Source organism: Carassius gibelio, chromosome B24 (genome assembly GCF_023724105.1).
Source record: "Carassius gibelio isolate Cgi1373 ecotype wild population from Czech Republic chromosome B24, carGib1.2-hapl.c, whole genome shotgun sequence".
Classification (NCBI taxonomy): Eukaryota; Metazoa; Chordata; class Actinopteri; order Cypriniformes; family Cyprinidae; genus Carassius; species Carassius gibelio.
The window spans coordinates 20,894,307-20,919,028 of NC_068419.1; the positions used below are offsets into that span (position 1 = coordinate 20,894,307).

At 36.4% G+C, this 24,722-nt stretch overlaps 1 protein-coding gene across 1 annotated transcript; it reads left to right on the top strand.

Annotated features, from left to right (window-relative positions):
* Positions 1–3,712: 3,712 nt before the first annotated feature.
* On the top strand, positions 3,713–23,385 carry LOC128013111 (NXPE family member 3-like). The gene is made up of 4 exons (XM_052595824.1): positions 3,713–3,885; positions 3,975–4,036; positions 22,526–22,879; positions 22,966–23,385. Exons 1-4 carry the CDS (start codon positions 3,834–3,836, stop codon positions 23,383–23,385), a joined length of 888 nt encoding a protein of 295 aa, XP_052451784.1. The 5' UTR covers positions 3,713–3,833.
* The last annotated feature ends 1,337 nt before the right edge of the window (positions 23,386–24,722 follow it).

A 24,722-nucleotide genomic window follows, 5' to 3' on the forward strand; every position in this document is an offset into this window, starting at 1 on the left:
TAATTAACTGTGTTAACTTCTTATTCACATGAGATAACCTTCTTGTTAATGTTTACTAATGTACCTTAAACATTACCTACTGATTAACATATCATTTTAAAACTCTTCAAATGATTTTGACAAATGGTTCATGATTATAACGATTAAAAGGTTAATTAAAAAAATATTAACAAACATCATACAATGCTGAACATATCATTAGTTAGGGCTTACAAATGTCATTAAACATTTGATTCATCATCCACTGTTTAAAAATCTATACTAAAAATCTATATATTATTTTAACATAAATTATACAATGATTTCAAGCTAATTTGTTAAAGTACTATTATGAGGCGCCGTGTAGGATTTAAATCAAACTTCGCTTATCAATACATACATAAAACACGTGCATATACTCCTATAAATTACTCGCATATACATGCATACTACTGAATGTTCAAAAATACATATATAAAATACACGTGAACACTAATATGAAATCGATACCAATACATAATGTTAGCAATGTATGCATACACACTTGTGAATAACTTGCGCACACATATAAACTTGACACGTGCATACACCTACAGACACTCACATACATATTAACTTGATCCATGCATATACACCTATTAAACACTCGCACATACAAATAAACTCGCTGCATACAAACACACCTGCACATACTCGCACATACATATAAACTTGATCCGTGCATATACACCTATTAAACACTTGCACATACATATAAACTCGATGAGCGCATACACATCCATAAAACACTCGCGCATACATAAACAATAACATTTACTAACTTATACAGTTCAGATGAGAAAAACGTGTACATGTATATATGCGAGTGATTTCATATGTGGATGTGCGTGAATTTTCAGTATAAACGGAAGGCGTTTCAGTTTAAAAGGAAGTCGTTTAAGCGTGTACGGAAGTAACCTGTCTAAATACCGCATTTGCAATCATGGACCGGGATTGTGCTACACCTGAAGCATTTTGCGGAATGTTCTTTTTTCGCCCACTATTATAAGATCAATTACCATCAGTTTGTGTGGCCTGCTCACCTGCAGTCTCTGCCTGCAGTCAGAAACACAATCTGAATCGCGCACTTTGTTTCGGCCTTCGAGCCCTGGTGGCATACAAAGCATCAATAACACCGCAAACGATGCGATCATCCGCCGGCGAAGTTCACGGACCGTGATATCACACTTGTCAGTGGTAAAGTAACTGGCAGTTTCGATCTAGAAAAAGGTGAGAATTTCACTTCTACGCAATCTTCACGAAATAACTTCCAAACGCTATGCAAGTTAACGTTACACACAAACATACACAGAGGGAGAGAGAGAGCGAGAGAGAGTTTAACTGCCTCTAGTTAAAAAATATAAAATGTGTTCCCAACTAAGTCCCACGTAGTGAACTTAGCCATTTTCAGAATTAAGTGTTTAAGCTATTTGCACAGAATCGGAATATCATAACTTCATAATATAGTGAGTATGTTTGCAAATATTTTGAACAAAACGAATAAAATAAAAGCGATCCATGTGTCATACAGATCTATCGTGGCTGTGTTGTGTCACATGACAAGCATGACGCGTCGCCATGGAAACATTAAGGCGGTACATTCTAAAATAGCGGTCGCCTAAAGAAACTCACGCTGGGGCTCAGCTAGAATATTTTAAACTCATGTGCGAAAGGGTTTTATTTCTGAAAATGGCTAAGCTCAAGAGGGACTGGGACTATTTCGTGAAGATTGCATAGAAGTGAAATTGTGAAATTCTCACCTTTTTCTAGATCGAAAGTGAGTGTGATATTATGGTCCTTGAACTCACCGGTGTTATGAAATGTTCAGTGTCTGAGATATTTGGTGTCATTGAGAATAAAGAACTGTGTATATAAAGACTCGTATGCAGTAACAACTATTTAACTTTTTTTTTTCTCCTTAAAAAAGGTTTCACATGGAAGTGCATGAGAGCCTACAGTTCATGTGGAGAAGCTGTTTGTTTGTAATTAATGTATATGTTACAAATCAGCAGAGTTTGATACTTGCACTTCTGCCTGTTATTTTGTTCCTAGTTTGCAGAAGCTCTTCTAATGGGGGAGACTCATTCTCAAGTTATATATGAGCCACTACTGCACACATACATGAAGACATGGGTAAACCTCAGAATTAACTTAAGTTTTGTATTATCTGATGCAGGGGATGGTGGATGTGTACTTTATCAGTGTAATAGTTAAACATCATATGCAAAAAAAAAAAAAAAAAAAAAAAAAACCTTGTTTGATACAAATTTTGTATTATTAACCAGTTTTAAAGTTTTACTACATTCTGTTCCTGAAATCCACAATTTTGAAATCAAGATAATCAAAGGGTAATCAAATCAAGCACAACCTAATAAAACATGTTTCTTGAATAAAGGGAATGAAAAAAAAAAAGAGCTTGGTTTGTGGACAATTCATCTCAAAGTGCACCACAATGCAGTATATGATTAAAGACAAAAACAAAGTGTATAAAGACATTTTACAACCTTTTTTTAACTATAGAGTACATTTTATCTACTAAATGTATCAGTTTTGGGGGAAAAAAAATTTGATCAAGAATCTTCCAGTTCATGTGTGTGTGTGTGTGTGTGTGTGTGTATATATATATATATATATATATATATATATATATATAAAACATTCAGATTTCGTTTTGTTATTAAAAACTTTTTTTTTTTTTTTTTCAATGATTGAGCAAACGATTAGGAATGACACAGATCCCTGTCCATAATTGCAAATTTGGTTACTTCCGTTCACACTTAAACGCCTTCCGTTTACACTGAAATGCCTTCCGTTTATTCTGAAAATTCACGCACATCCACATATGAAATCACTCGCATATATACATGTACACATGTTTTTCTCATCTGAACTGTATAAGTTAGTAAATGTTATTGTTTATGTATGCGCGAGTGTTTTATGGATGTGTATGCGCTCATCGAGTTTATATGTATGTGCGAGTGTTTAATAGGTGTATATGCACGGATAAGGTTTATATGTATGTGCGAGTATGTGCAGGTGTGTTTGTATGCAGCGAGTTTATATGTGCGAGTGTTTAATAGGTGTATATGCATGGATCAAGTTAATATGTATGTGAGTGTCTGTATGTGTATGCACGTGTCAAGTTTATATGTATACGCAAGTTATTCACAAGTGTGTATGCATACATTGCTAACATTATATGTATTGGTATCGATTTCATATTAGTGTTCACGTGTATTTTATATATGTATTTTTGAACATTCAGTAGTATGCATGTATATGCGAGTAATTTATAGGTGTATATGCACGTGTTTTATGTATGTATTGATAAGCGAAGTTTGATTTAAATCCTACACGGCGCCTCATAGTGGAGCGTGTGCGACCGCCGGACTCCGCTCCTGACCTGGACCCTTCCTTCTCGAACACTGCCCTACATTCACTCACCCTGTAGCACAACGATGACACCAGATCCCCTGTTCATTTTGGACACTTTTCCCGTTTCTGTACACTTAGTTTTATTTTCTGTTAATAAAAGATCTCATTAGCTCCTCTCGCCTCAGCGTTTTTTTTTTTTTTTTTTTTAATGCCTCGTCTGGAGGAGGAGTTCGGCTGAAGTCAATGGAGGAGTAAAATAAATACAGTCAAGACAAACAGTTCTCACTTCTTGATGTTTACCAGCTACCGTGCCATCGAAGACGGATGTCCAGGCATTAGCATACTTTACTGTATGTGATTGACAGCGCAACCAGTTTAGCAGGTGTAAGGTTTTTTTTTCTTTCTTTCTTTTTTCTTTCATATTATTCATTTACAAGCTGATGACAGACTTAGCCGTGGTCATACCATCAACGATGCGTTCAAATACACAAGGTAATCGGTAGTTCATGGGCATTATTACAAAGTGATGTTATGGTTTAAGTTTTTAAAGGATTTGGCAATTTATATATTCTTTGTTTCAGTTTACGGGTTAAGAAAAGATGTATTACTATTTGCATGTTCTGTTTGGATTACATTCTGCCTGGTAAGTTCATATTTATATACACTTAAATACTAACTACATATGTCCATGACAACAAGATATTCTTTATATTCAAATTCAGTTCCTCAGTCTCATTTATACAACATGCAGAATTTGAATTTAAGAAAGTCAAAAACTTATAGAACAGGGGTTTTATTTATAAAACAAGAGATTAAGCAAATATGAAATATGGATTATATAAATGCCGTAACAAATTGATTGATGATAATAATAATAATAATAATAATAATAATAATAATATAAAAAAAAATAATCCAGTATCCTTGCTACCTTTTAGAATAAATATCAAACTACCATCAAAAACTGTTCTCAGATAAATATTTTAGAACAGAATTGATCTCATTCATGTCCATTTAGTCATTTAGCAGACACTTTTATCTAAAGCGACTTCCAAATGAGTACATTGAAAGCAAATACTTTTCCACCGGCGAGATGGTATTTAAAGTGTTTTAAGCAGTTCAAGTTGAATTCAATTTGTGCAGTTTTGCTGATAAAGTGAACACATTTTCCTATATTCAATTGTCTGACTCTGCGCATGACTGCCAAAGTAGACAATCTTAACCCCTTACTAGTAACCCCCCTTTTTTGGCATGGAGACAGAAATTACATACCCAAAATAAAAAGGTTTCTGCTCATAATTCTTTCTGACTAGATACATAATCAACCTTTGTTCACAAAGCTGACACTTTAAAGTTTACTGTTCAGGAATCAGAATCACTCAGACTGTTATGATAATAGAGATATATAAGCTCAAACATAAAAACAAAAATAAAAATATTAAAAACATATGTTTTAAATGTATTTTAAAAATAGTTGATGTAGGAAATGAGTTTGAAAACACAGTGTAGCTAAGGCCACAAGACACAAGTCTTCCAAAACTTCATAAAAAATGTCATAATCAAATCTGTAAAACTGTGAATTTTATTTAATATTTTCTAAGGCCATGTCATGTGTGTTTTTAGAGAAGGCTAATCAGATTGATTCATGGCCCTTGTCATCCCTGTAAGATGACATGTAAAATCTCCTGTGTATTTTGTATGTGTGTTGGCTTTGCAAAACTCCCCCATTCATTGTTGCATTGTTCTCACCAAACGAGTCTTTCACACCTCCGCCAGGTATGACACATTATCCACATTATTCTTTTATCATTATTCTTTTGTTTTTATTCCACCTTTTTTTGTGGTTTTTCAGGCTTTACAAAGCAACAAAGCAGCGATCTCACTTCAGTCTCTCTTTGCATTTAGCCCTTATGTATCAAAAGTCTTACTATAAAAATACAACAAAACATTTTCGTACGAACTTACGTGAATTATTGAGACAAAAAATGCATTATGAAGAAGAAATGCACCTGCTATAGGGCTTGGGCGTCGTGACGTCATTACTTGGTGTGGCTGCCACGTTGAATGCCTCCTTTACTGCTACTCGGGCTACTGCGCAGTGTTTAGACATACTCCCTCTCATCCGTGTGTCTTAATTTGATTAATTAAAAAATCTATTTTAACCATTTTCAACCGTTGCTGTATTGTGGGGCGTAATAGCGCAACACATAATCGCCATGGGGAAAATAAAATGAGAATGGATTAACTTTACACCGCTTTCCTGCTTGGAGGCGCGACTACGGAGACCATAACATCTGAATATTAATTTATATAGCTTAAGTCGACATTGAAAATAAGGGAAATTTCTCGAGTTACTCATCCAAAATACGGGAAATTTCAACATTCATCTTTTTGTTGCTATCCCTCTGCTGACAGCAAAAATTTGTACTATAAAACTGCTGCATTAACTAAGGTTAAGTGATTTGTGAAGCTAGGTCTAACGTGACTTTAGTTACAGACTGGCATGAAATCGTGCTCTCACAACAACCACGCTATCTTAAAAAGCCCAACATCACGCTAAGGTTGCTTTCAAGTAAGCAAAACGATGCTTTGAAAACATCTGTTTCGCTGGAAGGACAAGGAGTAGCAACAGGACAACAACACAGAGACTTGACAGGTCTGATGGAGGGGCTAACGGGATATTTTACAGGAAAATACTAAAACGGGAAGACAGCGGGAAAACAGCTCAAATACGTGCGAACCCCGGAAAAACGGGGGGGGGGGGGGGGGGGGACGGACAGCTACTAACTACACTTTTGAAACACATTGTTAAAAGTCCATGTGTGAATGGTTGTTAGCACTAACGTAGTTAGTTAGTTACTAAACTAGCAACTAGGTAGAGCACAGCTTACCGGATTACTATATTCTGTTTTGCCGCTGTTCCGTTTCTATGATTTGCAGCTCCTGAACCCATCCATTTGTGAACTGTACATAAGACTTGACATGTAGCTTCGGAACTTTTCTGAAGTGTAGGCGCTCACAAAACAAACAAGGTAGCCGAAGATATCTGTAATGCAAACCTGCGGCAACAAGTCTACGTCGGTACTCCACTATTTGTTGGGAATTTCATATGGATCCAAACCGTTAATAGTGCCGATTTTGTCCACATACCGGTCCCTGGCATCCCTATTTAGCGTATCCCTATAAATCCCACAAACTTTTCACGATTTTGACATCTTTTTTTCTTTCTCCCAGCTCTGCTCTTCTCGTTCAACTGGCTGTATGTTTACATTCGCGAAGCTGGCAACATGGCCGCCACGTCCCAGAATGCAACCTGGCGCCCAAGCCCTATTAGTAGCATTGGAGCTTTGGTTAGCATCAAGCTACATCAGACAATTTATGAAATTATTAGTACACTTTTACTCAAAACTCACTTTAAACCCCGATCGAGTGTTTATAATAACTTCCTTTAGCGATCAGGGGTGGAATTTGGTCGTTTACTGTTGTAAAAATATGTTATTTGTAGCCTTTTTCATCGCTGCACAAGTTAGCATTTCCGATGTACATTTTCAATTTTTTTATAAAAACGCCCCAGATCTCAAGAAATTCTCATACCAAGCTTTACTATCGTGATCGCAGGTTTATTATTCAGATATTTCGTGTGTACAGAGAAGTTTCAGTGTTGTTTTGGCCAGATAACTACCAGGAAGTGTGCAGGAAGCATGTGACACGATGTGGCGGTGTCCGGTTATGACACTCTAAGATTGACATTGGGAAGGCCCAATCGGAGTCTGAGTGACACACAGCACGAGCTGACAGCACTGCACACACACACAGATCGCTGGGAAAGGCTGTTTATCATCAGATCACGTAAATCCGTGGAAAATGAATAGAAATGACGATTGTGTCTGAAGAAATATGAAGTAAACATCAGTAAATATATCCATATATCTCCGCAGATATGCATCTTTGGTCTATAAATCCTTATTGACGCTGTTCATTGAGTCTATGTGAACACAAATAAACTGCTGCTGACGTGACTGAATATGAGTGAGTGGTGAATTTCTATTCAAAATGTGGCATAATACGGATTTATTATTTTGCACTCCTGACATAAATCACTAAATATCTGTCACTACAACAATGTTTTATCAAAATATTGGTCAAATATCGAAGCTAGAGTCTTTAAACTTTCGATTGATGCACAGTTTGTCCAGATGAAGTAAGACAGTGATGTTTTAATGTGCTGTGAAAGTGAAACAATAATAAACTGGGGCCGTCTATGATGTTTGCACGTAAAGGGGTTAAAGCTGGGTACACACTGTGCAGTTTTTAATAGTCCTTTAGGATTGTTGCTTGTCAGACTTTGCGAACATGATGATCTTGTCTCACTTTTGTCACGACTCGTAAAAGAGGAGGAAGCAAATGCAGGCAATCAGAAATGGTTTATTGAAAACTTGTCCAGAATGTAGGCAATGGTGATAGAAGGTCTACGGTGGCGTGAGAAGTGCTGGATGGTGAAGTCGGTGGTGAAGGTGAAGACGGTCAATGGATGAAACCAGGAACAGACCGGAACACTCACACGAAGACGACAACACGAACATAATCCAGAACACGAACACAGGAGACGGTAATCCAACTGTATGGCTGAAACATGAATGAGGATCTGACAACAGACAGAGAGATGAGTGAGTATATGTAGCTGATTGGAGATGAGGATCAGCTGGAGCGAGACAATCAACGCACAGGTGACAACAATAACCCAAACGGGCACATGGAGACTACGGGAGTACAAATACAAACACAAAACATGACACGGAGGAAACAATGGATTTCCTACCGTGACAACTTTGGGATCCAAGTTATGATTTATGTCAAAGTGTATGACAGTCAAGATGAGCCCGGTACAAAATTTTCGTGATGAATCCTGCACATTCAGTGACTGTGAGCTGCATTGGCCTAAATGTTGCCTATAATGAAAAGTATATGAATGGCAGCAACAGCGTTGTTTTTAAGAAGAATAGTGCAACCGTCATTCTGTGTGCAGAGGATGGGGGAGTTGGTTGTTAGAAGGAAACTCTAGCACTAATTCTGATCATGGCTTGTCTTGAAAAACGAAAACAGTCTGACATACCGTAAAAAAAAAAAAAAAAAAAAAAACGCCACAGGACTGTGCTTCAAATCTTCTGATACTGCCAAAATTTCTTCGGAGGTAAAATTTTATCGAAACGGCCATTAATCAGCTGCCGGTGAACGTCAAATCAGAAATCAAAGACTACAGATTTCTCATACTTCTCAAACCTCTCCATGAAGTTACCCCATGTTTTGTGTGTCTCCTTATAGCTGATACACACACTTCAGGCCTTAAAGTGTCTACTAATGAGCTGATGAGTTCAATCAAGTGTGACAGATGAGGGAGACATACAAAATATGCAGGCCTGGGCTTGGGCTGGGGGTACTCAAAAATATTTAGGCCCAATTCTTAAGATTTATGTATTTCAATTGCATATACAATTTCCATCCATCTTGATTAGGCTACATATTTTTAACCTAAGCAAACTTATAAACTTTGTGTGATACAAATTTGCCAGCCTTATGTAAATGAAACAAGTAAGTCATAAGATGTATGGAATAGTACTAATAAATCCAATTTGTTTTAAATGCATACGATACATGTTAATTTATTTTTAGGTAATAAACCTAATGTATTTAAAATGCATAACATTTACATAATTTTTATCAACAAACCCAAAATATTGTATATGTTTAATCATACCCCACCCAATCACACTGTGCTTAAACATAATCTAACTACAACACACACAAAAAGAACAGCAAGACCACTTTGTTACATTATATCAGTTTATTAATGCTTCAAAGAATTTGGCTATATATGAGATAGCAAGACATACTACACAGTTTTAAACTTGTGTGCAACAACAACAAAAAAAGTTCCTTTAGATTTATATGCACATTAAGATTGAACCCTATTTTCCAAAACCAGTCTGCAGAAATAAATGAAAAAAAAAAAAAAAACATTTACAACAGAGTGCAGAAATAAGATCAGTTTCCTCAATAACTGTGCCAATTTGAGGTAGAACGATACATGAGGTAAATCTATGATAATAGTACAGTACTATTAATTTAGAAAAATAGGACAATGATTAGAAAAAATGCCGTTTGACTCACACTTTGCATGCATATTTCATTGCACGTTAGGAGTACATGAGTATGAAAGGAACATTCAGCATTTTAAACTTTTAACACTTAAATTGAATCAAGTACAACAATTTGACATATCAAATGACATCTCAATTGTCATTACTTAAGAGTTCTTTGGTTACAGCTTGGTTGTATCCAGGATTTTCTTCAAACGTGCACATGAGTTTCATTGCGTAGCTTCAGTTAAGCACATAAATCAGTCCAAAAAGCATCAAACACCCGAGAGTGACCCTGCAGAAATTCCACACCAACATCCGCAGGCTGGTCTCCAGAAACAACACCAGTACCATCTGAACTAAATATATACATGCCTACTGTTGTCTGTGCAACAGACTCAGCTTATACACTTACACAGTCCTGTAGGATAAACAAAGATAATGTATATTGTCCCAATGCCAGTCACAGTGTCATTCAGACATTTAAAAAGTTGTTTACAAACTCTTAAATTTTGGATATGTAGAATCATTCAAATGTACACTGCCTGGCCAAAAAAAAAGTCACTATTTGGATTTAAATGAGCAAATACTGAAGAGTCTAGAAGTGGATGATTATTGCAGTGATTTTTATGTTTCCATCTTGTTGTATGTTTGCCAATTATTCTTTTAGCCCAAACTGATGCAGTGTGTAGATAAATCCAGACAGCGACCTTTTTTGGCCTGTCAGTATAACATAAGAATTAAATGTATAGATAGTTATTCTGAACTATACTACCTTAAGGAGAAGAGAATTATGATGGAACAGGTCACAGTCAAGCATAAAATCATGAGCTTGTGGTATGACCGTACTGAACACAATTTCAGTACTTTACTTTAAAATGTCATATATATATATATGTATATATATGTATGTATATGTTTGTATTTATGTATATATATATATATATATATATATATATATATATATATATATATATATATAAATATATATATATATATTTTTATATTATTTTTTTGTGAATCAATCGTTCTTTGTAATTATTTGTACTTAAACTTAACTCAATTCTCATTATACAAAATTGTTTTGAATTCAGTGTTCTTAAATCTTTAAGTTGACTGAACTTGTAAAACAGTTAAAGATACTCAAGTTTTCATACTAACTTCTAGTTACCTCTACTAAGAGAGTGAGTTTTATCAGATCAAAAATGAGCTAATTTGCTGCATACTGCACACATGGGCAAAGCGAGACTGCGATGCCAATAAGAGAATAAACATAACTATCAATGTAAATATATCCATAATCCACTTCTTAGAAGCTGCCATAGAATTAATTATATTCTTGGTGGTTTCAACTGAAAGAAATGAACTCAAATGAACTCACTCCGCTCAGAAGCCACGCCTAAAGCTTCCATAGATCTGGCCTTGGGTGCCAAATCATCCGTCGTGTTTGCAATAGTAAGTCCTGTCTGAGGGGAATCTCCCATGGAGGGCCCACTAGCAGATTGACCAGATCCGCAAACCATGGCTGTGTGGGCCACCACGGGGCCACCAACAGCAGCTGCTCCACTCTGTCCAGCCATATTCTGGATAGCACTGCTGAAATTAGTCGAATTGGAGGAAAAACATATAAGCTGGTCCTGGGCCAATCGTGAGCTAACGCATCCAAGCCTAGGGTCGATGGAGGGCATAGGGAGAACCACAGCAGTCAATGCGTTGTCGTGCTCGACACAAATAAGTCCACTTTCGCTTCTCCAAACACTCGCCATATAAGGCTCACCGTTTGGGGATGCAACATTCATTCTCCTTGCTCCAGGCTCTGTCTGGAGAGCAAATTTGCTTCGAGGTTCAAGTGCCCGGGCACATGAACCACTTGGATTGACAGAAATCTGTTCTGAGACCAAAGAAGAATATTCTTCGCCAGCTTGCACAGGGGGCCAGAGTGTAATCCTCCCTGATGATTCAGATACGACACAACCACTATGTTGTCTGAACTGACTAGTACATTAAGGCCGATCAGCAGATTAGAGAGATACTGGAGAGCTAGAAAAACTGCCAGCAATTCCAACCTGTTTATATACCAGCCAAGTTGTGTCTCCGTCCATACTACGTAGATTTGGCGTCCTTGAGAAATATCTCCCCAACCGGTCAAAGACGCATCCATCTAAACAGTCTCGCAGAAAGAACACATATCCAGCCGAAATCCAGTTTGAAGGAATTTGGGTGACATCCACTGTTTTATTGACATAAAACACAGGCGTGTCACAGAAATTGTCCGATGCGCATAATGTTTTGGCTTTTTGTCCACCACTATAATGGGTGCATGTGAAGCAAGCCAAGATGGATTACAGGGGATCCGCTGCCATTAGACCCGAACTCACTGTCACTGCGTGACCTGCTTTGAATTGGTGCAGGCATGACGTGAGAGACTGAACATGCGGGAGAAAAAGTGAGAGTACAAGTCTATTCCCAGAAAGGTTATCCGTTGAAAGTAAAACTCTCTTCTGGAAATTTATGCTTAAACCCAGGCTGTTTAGATGATTCAGCACAAGATCCCAATGAGAGTGTGGTTGAGTCTGCGATTGTGCTAACACCAGCCAATCATCCAGGTAATTCAATACGCGAACACCTTGGAGCCACAACAGGGCCAGAGCTGCATCCATGCATTTCGAAAATGTTCGAGGAGCCAAGGCTAAGCCGAAGGGAAGAACACTGTATTGATACGCTTTGCACTCTTAAAGGGTTAGTTTATCCAGTGATCAAAATTATGTCACTATTAACTCACCCTTGTGTCGTTCCAAACCTGTGAGAACTCCGTTCATCTTCGGAACACAGTTTAAAATATTTTAGATTTAGTCCCAAAAGCTCTCAGTCCCTCCTTTGAAACTGTGTGCACGGATACTGTCCATGTCCAGAAAGGTAAGAAAAACATAATCAAAGTAGTCCATGTGGCATCAGAGGGTCAGTTTTTTGAAGCATTGAAAATACATTTTGGTCCAAAAATAGCAAAAAACTATGACTTTATTCAGCATTGTCTTCTCTTCCTCGTCTGTTGTGAGATTTCACAACACTGCAGTTTAGTAATATCCGGTTTGCGAACAAATCACAGTCCCTGGCGAACAGAAAGAGTATCAGGAACTGCTGTTAGGGGCCCAAGGACAAAAGCATTTGCTTTCGAGCTCAGGTCTAGGACCCAAATCCTTGCAAGGGGGCGCCATAGGTGAAGGCCCTTCTTATGAGGTGGATTGCTGTTTCGCTGCCCTAAACTTCTCCACCACCAAAGTTAACACCTCTCCGAACGGACCGTCCTTAGAAATAGGGACATTCATGAGAAAAGATTTGTCCTTTTCTTTAATGTCAGTGAGATTAAGCCAAAGGTGGCGCTCAACCGTTATCAACCCAGCCATAGAACGGCCCGCTGCTCAATCAGTATGTCTGGTAGCGTGCAGCACCAAATCTATTGGTCGTTGCAGCTCTTTCACAACCTAGGGTGTGATGCCCTCTACTTCGTCGAATTCCTTTAAAGGTGCCATCTGTAATGTTTGGCAAAAAAAAATCAAGTCATATTCCACATTCCATAACAGATGAGGGCAGTATGCCTCAATAAGGTGAATTGGTCTACTCTAGAGTAACAAACGAGAAACGGCATAGTCTCTGTGCTCCGCTCCTACTTTCACAACAACACTACAGCCATAGCCGAAGCCTAACTGTGCGTTCACACCGCCGGCGTCTAGAGCGTCAAAAATCGTTCTTGCCGCTCTGCTTACGACGCTGCAGAAAGATTTGTGAGCGCTCAGACGTTCTGACGTAGATCGAATGCTTATTTTGTATTTAAAGTGGCCGCAAAGCAAACAAGCTTGTTGATCTCGTGCAGACTAACCACAAGGAGTTATAACCTCATTAAATATTGTTGTGGACGAAATATTAGGATCCTTTACTTAAAATGAACAATCTCAGACACCTTGGTCCACGTATCACTTTTAATTAATTTTTTTATGTCCCTGTAGGCAAACAGGGACACATCATAGATTAATACAAACGCTAAACAGCAATAATCAACCTGTCCTTTATTCTGCTTGGAAACTAATGTGCCAACTCTCAAGCATTCACCATGAGACACACGCAATTGACTCTTTTCACACGCTTTCACGCCACAAATCAATTTTTTCACGCACAGAAAAACCATGAAGCAAAGAGGACACGGAGACCAACAGACTAGACAGAGCAGGTTAGTTATGATACATAGGGCTGTGCAAAAAATCGAATGCGATTTTCATGCACCTCTCATCAGTAAAGACGCTCCTGTAATTAGAAGTATATCTCCAGCATGTGCATTCAGATCAGGGTTGCCAGGTTTTCACAACAAATCCTGCCCAGTTGCTTCTTAAAACTAGTCCAAAACTAGCCCAATCGCGTTTCCGGGAGGTTCCCCGATAAAAATTGCTTCCCGGGGTTAAAATATAAATTTTTTGGAAGGGTTTCCCTGGTAAAATTAGCATTTTAGGGGCTAAATATCACATTATTGGTATTGGGATTGCTTCAAACCGCAGACATGAAAAACATCCGCAGACTTGGCAACACTGGTTCAGGTGGAGCCTTAGTCTACCGACAACTAACACAAAATCGCTTTCAAAATCGACAAAGAATCGCCTGCGATTTTAACATCGATGTTGTGTAGATTGTCAGTGAATTACGACTCTGTGTAGTAAATGCCAACCAGTGTTGCCAAGTCTGTGGTGGTTGTTTTTCATGTCCGCTGGTCACAGCGACCCCAATACAAATAATGTGATATTTAGCCCCTAAAATGCGATTTATACCAAGGCAACCCTGCTAAAAAAACTATATTTTAACCCCGGGAAGCAATGTTTTATCAGGGAACCTTCTGGAAGCGAGATTGGGCTAGTTTTGAGAAGCAACTGGGCAGGATTTGTTGTGAAAACCTGGCAATCCTGATCTGAACACACGTGCTGGAGATATACTCCTAATTACAGGAGCGTCTTTACTGATGAGATGTACATGAGTAAAGACATGCACAGCCCTATATAATAAAATGGGTAACATTAAGTTATAGCTAGCTAATTATCAAACGCAGCTACGGTTAGCCATCGCTAACATTAGCACGTTTATCGAACAGCCTTCGATACATTTCTATGTTATAACTTCCTGAAAGCAAATACACAAACATATAAAACAAACTTCTAGCGAAATACTAACAGCATCTAACTTGCAAGTTCTGAGTCGAACCTCATTTCTTTCAGGTCCATCAGTTGTCTCCAGCGATTAAAAGCAGTGCCGATGTTTACTCTGGTATTCTTATTGGATTTGATTTGTGATTCCGAGCGTGGTTGTTTCCCTGTAGCGGGTGGTGGTCTCTTGCCAAGGGCTTCAGCTATCCTTCCGCTCTCTTCTGAACTGAAAGTAGTGGGCTGTACTTTCCACACGATTGATATCAGGTCCAGGTACGCCCTGCGAGTTATTCGTGTATTGCAGGTTGGCTGGTGGTTATGTCGCCCGCATACCGCCTCCCACGGCCGAAACTGGTATTACAACACCTGCCGGGCCGGGGCTAGTAATGCTAATGCTAATTAAGGTTGATATCTCTGCAGCACTATAACTTGACATTTTTTTAATGACATCATCGCCCTTATTTCTTCTCATTCTTTTGATGCGTGTAAGTCATTTTATGGATATTTTTACCTCAATTTCTGCATATGGCACCTTTAAGAGCTCCACTTTCTAGGCCTGAAGAACAGCTATGGAGTGGAGCGATGTGGCCGCCTGATCTGCAGCCATGAGTGGACTGCAGCTGGAGTCATTGTGTATCTCCCCCACCTTTTTGAATGGGTTTTGTTTCACAATCCTCTCCAGGGTGCGGTTATCCCTATTGCTTTTTCACTTTTTTTCAACCACAAAATCGTATTTGATTTCATTAGTGCAGATTAATGTTTGAGAGCTGGTTATGTAGTCTTAATGGACCACGTTTCAGTCATTTTAATATTCATTCCGTTGTCTGACAACAGAAACATTAAAATATAGTAATGAAAACAGTTTTATTGAGAATTGAATTAAATGGCTAAATTAAATTGCAGTATGTGAGCATAGGGAGGCAATACAATACAACGGACTTACGTCATAAATATGCTAATTAGCGCATGACGTCATCTAGTTAATGTTCTCATGATATATTTGTATGAATTAAAATGTTTCAAAACATCCCCCCTCTGTTTTTTTTTTTTTTTTTTTTTTTTTTTTTTTGCAAATTGTACCATATCACTAAAAATGCTGCTACTGTATTTGCACTTAGTGTAAATACCATATCACTAAACAGACACTGCTGACGTGAACGAGTCTTCAGAGTGTTGTGAGCGAGAGTGCAGACGTTGCCAGGTCCAGCTATTATAAGTGTTTCTTAACTTGACTTTTCCACTTAATTTGACACTTTAGAATTTGAATACATTAGGAATTGTGGTTTAGGGTCAGCAATATCTTTATCATATCTAATCTCCAAAAGATTGGAAATAATTTGGTTCATTTTATTTATTCATAGGTTTTTTGTTTATTTTTAATAGGAATAACTGGCAACATTGCCTCGCTGTCAAAAAGACAGGTTATTGCTGCCAAGATCTGACATTCGGTATTCCCCTTTTACCTAATGTCACATTTTGTCAGCAATAACCTGTCCGTGGACTTTTTATATCACCTGTCAGAAACATTTTCAATGCTATAAAAACCTGTAACATTTAACACTAGTGAAGAGATCTGTAGAACAAGTAGGGTACTGAATTAAATGAAATATGCAAACACTAGCCATTAATAAATATATGCTAAGTCATTCAGTATAGTAGTTAAACTTTCACAAATCATGCTCTAAACATTTATAAGAGCACTAGACAAAGTAATCAGCTATATAATGGTTATACAATCTATAACAGCAATATGAAAGGTTGCATGAATAATAAACAACTGATAAAACTATTCACTCCATAAATATAGTAAAGCATTAACAATTGTGCTGCAGTAAATAGGGTATGATTTAAAAACAGGTAATATAAAAAGTCCACAGATAGGTTATTGCTGACAAGATGTGACATTGGGTAAGAGGGGATTACTGAATGTCAGATCTTGTCAGCAATAACCTGTCCGTGGACTTTTTCGACATTGATGCAATGTTGCCAGTTATTGCTATTAAAATGAACAAAAACCTATAAATAATTAAAATGAACAAAATTATTTCAAATCTTTTGGAGATTAGATAAGATAAAGATATCGCTGACCCTATAGATTGATAATGGATCTGGCAACGTCCGTGCTCTTGCTCACAACACTCTCAAGACTCGTTCACTTCAGCAGCGTCTGGCAGCGATCATTTCCATACAACGGACGCTAAACATCCTGAATTCAAATGAATTATACATGAACACATTCAATATGAGGAGTTTAACAGCAAATTAGTCATTCATAGGACACATTTTATTTTGAACATGAAAAAATTACAGAGGTCCGGACCTCAGTGACCTCATAGCTGGCTACGGGCCAAGTGTGAGATGGTCTTAAGAAGGAAACATGCAAATCATATAATTTTCTTCAAGTTGTATCCTTGAAATACAGTTATATTTTTCATAATGTTTTGGAGATGCCTTCACATGACATCAACACTTCCATGCAGCTGTGTTTGTACAGTAAGCTATTGTCATTGGACCTATTCAAACCATTCGGCTGATGATACATGGGGCAACTAAAAATTTATTTGATGTAATGCAATGTGTTAATGCGGTTTAAGGTTATAAAAACACATTGTAAATAACAATAATTTATATTTGAAATAATTGTAAGTATTAAAACAAAACAAACGGGGCAAAAAATTGTTGAGTCTCCACCTCCCTTGCCTCAAAGGGCTTTGGTCCAAATGCCTGCTTTCCTCTTTTACATCAACTACACACACGCGCGCGCGTGAGCACGGTGACAGAGAAAAAAGCCAACAGTTGTGGAACTCCAGTAAGTAAGGCTGTCAAAGCTATAATATTCACTTAAACATAAGATTATTTTCTTTTTAATACAGATGTTTCCACTATGTTAGCAATAATAATGTTACCTGCTTGAGGAAAAGGGTTGCAAGGTTTTCATAACAAATCCCACTCAATTGCTATTTAAAATTAGCCCAAAACATTATCTGCGTTTCGATGGTGACCCCCAGTAAAAATCGCATTTGCAGGGCGAAAATACATGTTACTGGGGTCGCTTCATCCTGGGAACATGAAAAACAACCCGTGGCAACAGTAATAAAGTAGACCAATTCCACGGGAAAACCACAGACCTGGCAACACTGTGTCGGATCGTAGTAACTATCAGTGCAGCAGGGAGACAGTCTTTAATGGACACTTGAAGCTGTCTAATTTGCCACGGTCTCCCTGCTGCCCTAATAATAGTATAACCATTTCTCTGTGTATACATATGTGTATACATATACTTACAAGTATAGTTTTCGCCATATTATTTGAGCCCCCTTTAGAAATAGGTATTGAGAAATTTTATGTTTATTGAACGCTGATTGACCAGCTATGCAGTGCATTTATGATTGACTGAATACCTCAAGCATGTGATGGAAATGTTACTGTCACGATACCCACAAAAGAATGGAAGACAGGTAGATCCAATAGCAGTAGTATTTAATAAGGGAAAACCGTACATCAAAACCAGTCCAGGCAGGGGTCAAAACCAAAATGGCAATCAAAAATACACAGAACAAAACCAACGGGCAAGAACAGGACTCTGAAGTGGCGTGATCAATACAAGGACTCCATGACACATACTAACCAAATAAAGTCGTTTTGCTTTCACAGTGCTAACAACAATACTAAAGCGAGAATAAAAATTAGGCTTTGCGTGAACATTTGGGCGGTGTTATGCAAATCATCCCACATCATGATGTAAATGTTTTTAACCCTCCAGAGTCTAAGGTTTTTTGGGCCTGGAGAAGTTTTGCCATGCCCTGACATTTGTGCTTTTTTCAATTTCTTATACACATCTAAATGGCTAAAGTCTAATCTCACTGTAATCAGCACATACTGGGCTATAATAATATGTGAGCAGCATGTATGTACATGATTGTATTTTTGAAAAAAAAAATTTAAAAGTTAAATCACTTGAATAATGCCATAAAACAAATACAGAAAATTGGTTCCTGAGACTTTTGAGAACTGGAGCTTGCAGCATAGAATTTTTCTTTCTAAATTATGTGAAAATCATCTTGTTTACTCACTCACAGAAAACATATTGATTTAAAAAAAAAAAAAATTCTAAGACACTTTTTGTTGGTAAAAGTCATATGCAAGTAGGCGTGAACATCATTCATATCATGAATATCATTGTGATTTACACCTGAGAAGACAAAGGCCTGCATAATGTATTGTATAATGAGCTGCATAATGAGCCTTTCAGTCAGCTGTGCCACTGAGAGGGAGGAGTTACAAGAAAGAATGTAAGGGCAAAATTAATCTATACAATTTAATGTTTTTAGTTTATTTAGAATATATTTAATTATACCACAACATAATTTAATATCCACTTGCGAGTGCAGTTAAACAGTTATTAGGTTACAATCAAAGCTGACTTTCAAACTGAATTTTTTGCATCATTACTACAGTCACACAATCCTTCAGAAATCCTTTTAACAATCTTATTTTCTACACACACAAAAAAAACATTTATTATTATTATTATTATTATTATTGTTATTAATGTTGAAAAGAGCTGAGAATATTTTTTTCAGTTATTTGGGGGCAGATAAATTAAAAGAACAGCATTGTTTGTTAAATTTGTTACAGTTACATTTATTTGTTACATTTGTATTATTTACATCAAGCTTTTGAATTGTATAGTATTGTATATTGTTATTGAAACTTAAACAATATTTTAGTTGATTATACATTTAGTCAGGAATTATAGTTTGGAAAAAGTCTAACTAGTAAAATGTTTGCACGTTATGTGAAAACTAGTACAAGTATATAAATAAATAAAAAGAGAATAACTCATGTTTATGATCTCTGCTGAATAAAGTGTTTCAGTCTTTTTTTTTCTGAGGAAATCCAAATCTCAAATCCTCAACCACATCAGATTTTTTGGGGGTGAATTATGTCTTATTCCTCTCGTCGCGAAGCAAACAGTAAAATAAAAACACTTGAAGAACAGTCTCGCTGCGTTGTCTTCTGTTGTGTGGGCGTATTCAAGCCGCGCGCTTCAGTGAAACATTAGTGAAGTGAAGTGACATTCAGCCAAGTATGGTCACCCATACTCAGAATTTGTGAAGGGAAAGATAATGAAGAGAGAGGTGAAAAATGGTCATCGCTTTGTTTTCATATGGATTACTTTATCACAGAATATTTGTTTTCGGCAGCACTTTAGTTTAAAAGTAGACGGTGTCAGGCTTTCTATAGATATCTCTTTCATGTGTCTTCGTTGAGTATTCACTGAGTTACAGTTCATTTTAATGACGTGTTTGTAAATGAAGATCAGCGCAGACAAAGGCTGCAGACAGCACACCTTGTTTATTATCGTTATTTTATAAGTGCACAAAGATCTGTTGTTATTATGTCTGTTTACAAAAAAGTAGACCCTTTACAGATTCGATTGATGTATTGCTCTTATCTGTACGATCAAAACTGAAAGTGTATTTTAAGTTATTTTCGGGGTTATCAGAAGAAAATGACTCATAACAGGTAGCTATACACGTCAAACGACTTCAGAGGGTTAAAAAGGGCATTTTAGGGGGGAGTGGACAAGTTGTAATTTTTATAAAGTATATCTTTTTGGATTTGAGACTTTAGTCTTTGCTACTTTACAGATCTTCTGTATGCACTAAGAGCTTGTAACACTCCAAAGAGAAAGGAAAATTTTAAATTGCATCATATGACACCTTTAAAACATAGCATAATGTAGCCTGATTACGGTGCTTATCTCAATTAATTATAGTGTAATATTTAATGTAAATATGTATATTAACATGAAAGCAGAGTTTAAAATCTTGTGCATATGCAACATTTATAAATGAGATCCCTGGTCTTTACAGAATTGTCTGAATGCATGTGTCAATGCATGTCTGAATGTGTATTGTGGTGAATGAACTTCTCAAAATATGTCAATGATTAACCATAAGTCAAATAACACTTAATTTACTGAGAGGACACTCATTTGGAATGTGTCTTTTATTTAACATATTGAATAACTTCTTTACAAAACAGTTCTTTAATATTTTATATTAATATTTTTTCAAATATAATATTTGTCTCGCTTTCCATTATATCAAAACATCTAGATCTAGATCTCTCTTATTTTTTTTATTTTTTATTTTTTTTTGCTTAAAACATGAGAAAAATTGACAGTTTTGTAGGAAAAATAGTATTGTTTTCCCTTTAATATTTTTTTTCAAAAATCACTTACCACCATGTCCTTCCAAACCTGTAAACCTTTTGTTCGTCTTCAGAACACAATTTAAATATTTTGGATGAAAACCGGGAATCCAGAAAAGTATGAAATACGTTGTCAGAATAGTCCAATAGCTGCCTTCGTTCAGCTCATATTCTCCAAAATGCCACTACAGTGATTTAGAGAGAAACAGAAGAGAAGAATTGTTGAATGAAGTCATTATTTTTGTTTTATATTTCATGATTCATGTTGGCATGATGAGCAGAAGCTCAGATCCGATTTCTGGCATTTTAATGGAAAAATTAATTTTCTGTAAAGTTGCTTTGCAATGATTTGCATCGTAAAAAGTGCTATACAAGTAACATTTAACTTAATTTTCTTCGTATACAAAAAGTATTCTCGTCGCTTCATAAAATCCAGTTTGAACCACTGATGGCAGATGGACTATTCTGATGATGCTTTTCATACTTTTCTGGACCTTGACAGTGTAAGTTACTTGGCAGTCTATGGGACGGTCACAAGCCTCACCATTTTCATCCAAAATATCTTAAATTGTGTTCCGAAGACAAACAAAGCTTTTACGGGTTAGGAACGACATGCTGGTAAGTGATTAATGACAAAAATTCAATTTTGGGGTGTAGTATACTTTTAAGATGATCTTTCTTATCTTATTTCCAGATATTTTTGAGCAAAAATATGCCACGTGTCAGTGTGTTTAGCCGAATGTGGCACCATATATTACTATCTCATATGACCTAATCTGAGAACCTTATGTATTGTATATAATGATTGATTGTGTGTGTGTGTGTGTGTGTGTGTGTGTGTCTATGGGTCAAAGATGAAAAAGTGTTTAAGCATAAAAAAGTGTAATACTGCTTTAAACTGTTATATTTTTTCCCCCACAAAAATGCGAAAAGTTTTCTGTTTTATTTAATTGCAATTTTGTTTTTGTTTTTCTGAGCAAAATATAAATATCATAAATTTTTCCCTGATTTACAGAAGACACCCAGTAAAATGTCATTCAGTGTAACAATCTTGTCAGGCATATTTACAACAAAAATCTATTTATGACATATTTAAAGACTAATTACTTTCATCCCAAATACTAATGAGTTGTAATTTTACATTTTGAACATTTGCCACTATCCTAGGTTTTGCCCATTTGTCAGTAAGATTTTTTTTACTAATTTAAAACACAATAAGATTTAGTATGCTCCATTATTCTTTTGGATATTTTAATACGTACATGTCAGAATAAGCATGTTGTTTGAATTTTTGCATAAATATTGTGTAACACTGATTGACAATGTAACATTATTTCAACCAAATTTTGACATTTTATTCTCTAAAAACTTAAATGAAACCTTAAAAGTAGACAGTTTACTTACATAAAATGTGCTTTCTATGGACACAAAATTTATTTTGATGCAGACATCTTAACGTCTTTGACCCCTATATATATACAGTATATATATATATATATATATATATATATATATATATATATATATATATATATATATATATATATATATATATGTATTATTATACATGATTTTGTCATGATCCTTTTCCAGATTGTATGGCGAATGAGCTGTTTCCAAATTAGCAAATTTGATCCCCCTGCCCCTAAAGAAGTTCCAAAAAAAGATTATTCATTAGCAAGATCAGTGTCTGAGATGGGAATCAGTGATGAGGAGTGGGAAAGACTACAGAAGGCTCTCAACTGGCCTGGTCCAGATCAACAAATCACTCAGCTGAATCTGAGCACAAGTCCAGTCCACTCAACATTCTCTATTGTGGAACTGAAAAAGAGTTACAAAGTGGGAGATAACATCTCCGTCATTATCACAGCCAGAGACCACAACAAGAACCTAAAAAGATATGGAGGAGATTTTTTCAAAGCAAAGCTTTTCAATTCAGAGCTAAAGGTGTGTTTAAGTACATTTAGGTCATTTATAATATTTATATTGCAAAGTTTTTGGCATTAAGTTATCCTTTTCCATTCTTCTTGAAGGCAAGTGTGTACGGGGAGGTTGTGGATCATCGTAATGGGACTTACTCAGTTGTTCTTCTTCTTCCCTGGGAAGGCCAGGCACAAGTTTTTGTACGTCTTGAGCACTCCAGTGAGGTTGTGCAGATTCTTAAAAAATACAGGCAGTCTTCATTCCCACGTAGTCACTATAATGGCCACTTTGAAGGGCTAGGACCCAATAAAACCAGGATCAGTGAAGTAGTAGAATGTAATCTTAAGTGGGGTGGAGAAGGAAGCTGGAGGAAACACAACTGCTGCTGTGAGTATAAGGATATAAAAACTGGAACGGTGTGGCAGTGTGAGAGACCGAAGAAACTTCCATGTGACAAACTGGTTTATCACTCAAAAGGAGGCACAGAAAACCCATTAAATCCCTTTGAGAAGCAGTTTTTTGCAAAGTAAGACATTAGTCAAAACAAATTCCAGAAGAATTGTATAACCATACAAACATTTTAGAAAATTTCTCTCTCCCTCTCTCTTCACAGGACTTTAACTAATGTTCGTATTATTGGAGACATACAAATCATCAATATCCTTCCTAACACTGCAGGCAATGGTATGTTCACATATGATCTGTGTACATTTTGACCATTTAATTCACTGTTTGGAAATGAATAAATAGAAGCAGAAAGGAAATAATGTATTTTTAATTGATTTTTTTTTTCTTCTTAGCAAACAGAATGGCTTGATTCTTTAATTCACTTAGATTCTGTTAGTATGTTTTTTTCAAACAGGAAATGGTCAAAACACACACAAACAGATATCATCTTAAATCAAATGCAGGAGAATTAATTGAATTAGAATAATTTCTGCACAGTCTTTTCAAATAAATGTTTCTTTGCTTTAGGCACAATAGAGAGATGCAGATCAGGATTAATGACACCAGTTCCTGCAGGGTTCTATTTGAAAGATGTTTGGAAGTCTTTTGTATGCAATACTCAACAGTTCGATTCTGCCCAAATGTGGAAATGTCTCAAAAATAAGATTGTCTACATGATGGGAGACTCCACCACAAGGCAGTGGTTTGAGTTTCTGGAAAAAAAAGTGCCAGGCAAGTTGATCAGCGACATAAATGGCTTTGATTTTGGGGTTATTACTTCTCAATAAAAAAAAAATAAATACATAAATATTTAAGACTTGATAGCATGACTGTATAATATAAATTAAGAAATGCACATATAGATGCCCCACAAATTATTTTGACACTTATTCCAAAGATGTATAAAATGTCTTCGTATTAGATGGTTGGGATAAAGCATTCTTCAAAATATATTGTTCCAGTAAATAAATAAATTATAAACGTCATACAGAATATAATATTGTAATATTGTAATAACTTAAACATATTACATGTGTTTGGGTGAGCAAGTGATGCGACATATACTTCTTGGGACTGCTGTATACAATATCCAAAGGCAACTTTGTAAAGCTGTTTAAAAAAAAAAAAAAAAAAAAAGCAGCAATGTTTCTAATGTAAATTTCTGCTTATCTTTATTAGGCATAAAAAGAATGAACCTCCACACTCCTCGTTTGGCTGGACCCCTAATGGCTGTGGAGTTGAAAAATAATATCATTATTCACTGGAGGCCTCATAGTGTTCCTTTGCGATTTACTATAATGCCAATGACCAACCTGCATTATATCGCCAATGATATTGATAAAATAGCTGGTGGTCCTCATGTAGTCGTTGTCTTTACACTCTTTGCCCACCTGGTGTTTCACCCAATAACATTTTATGT

What these genes read in the sequence shown, in the direction of transcription:
- LOC128013111 (XM_052595824.1), top strand. Translation starts at nt 3,834, where the DNA reads ATGACAGACTTAGCCGTGGTCATACCATCAACGATGCGTTCAAATACA. An exon ending in GATGCGTTCAAATACACAAG is followed by an intron (nt 3,886 to 3,974) that starts GTAATCGGTAGT and finishes TCTTTGTTTCAG; the next exon opens with TTTACGGGTTAAGAAAAGAT. An exon ending in TTTGGATTACATTCTGCCTG is followed by an intron (nt 4,037 to 22,525) that starts GTAAGTTCATAT and finishes ATCCTTTTCCAG; the next exon opens with ATTGTATGGCGAATGAGCTG.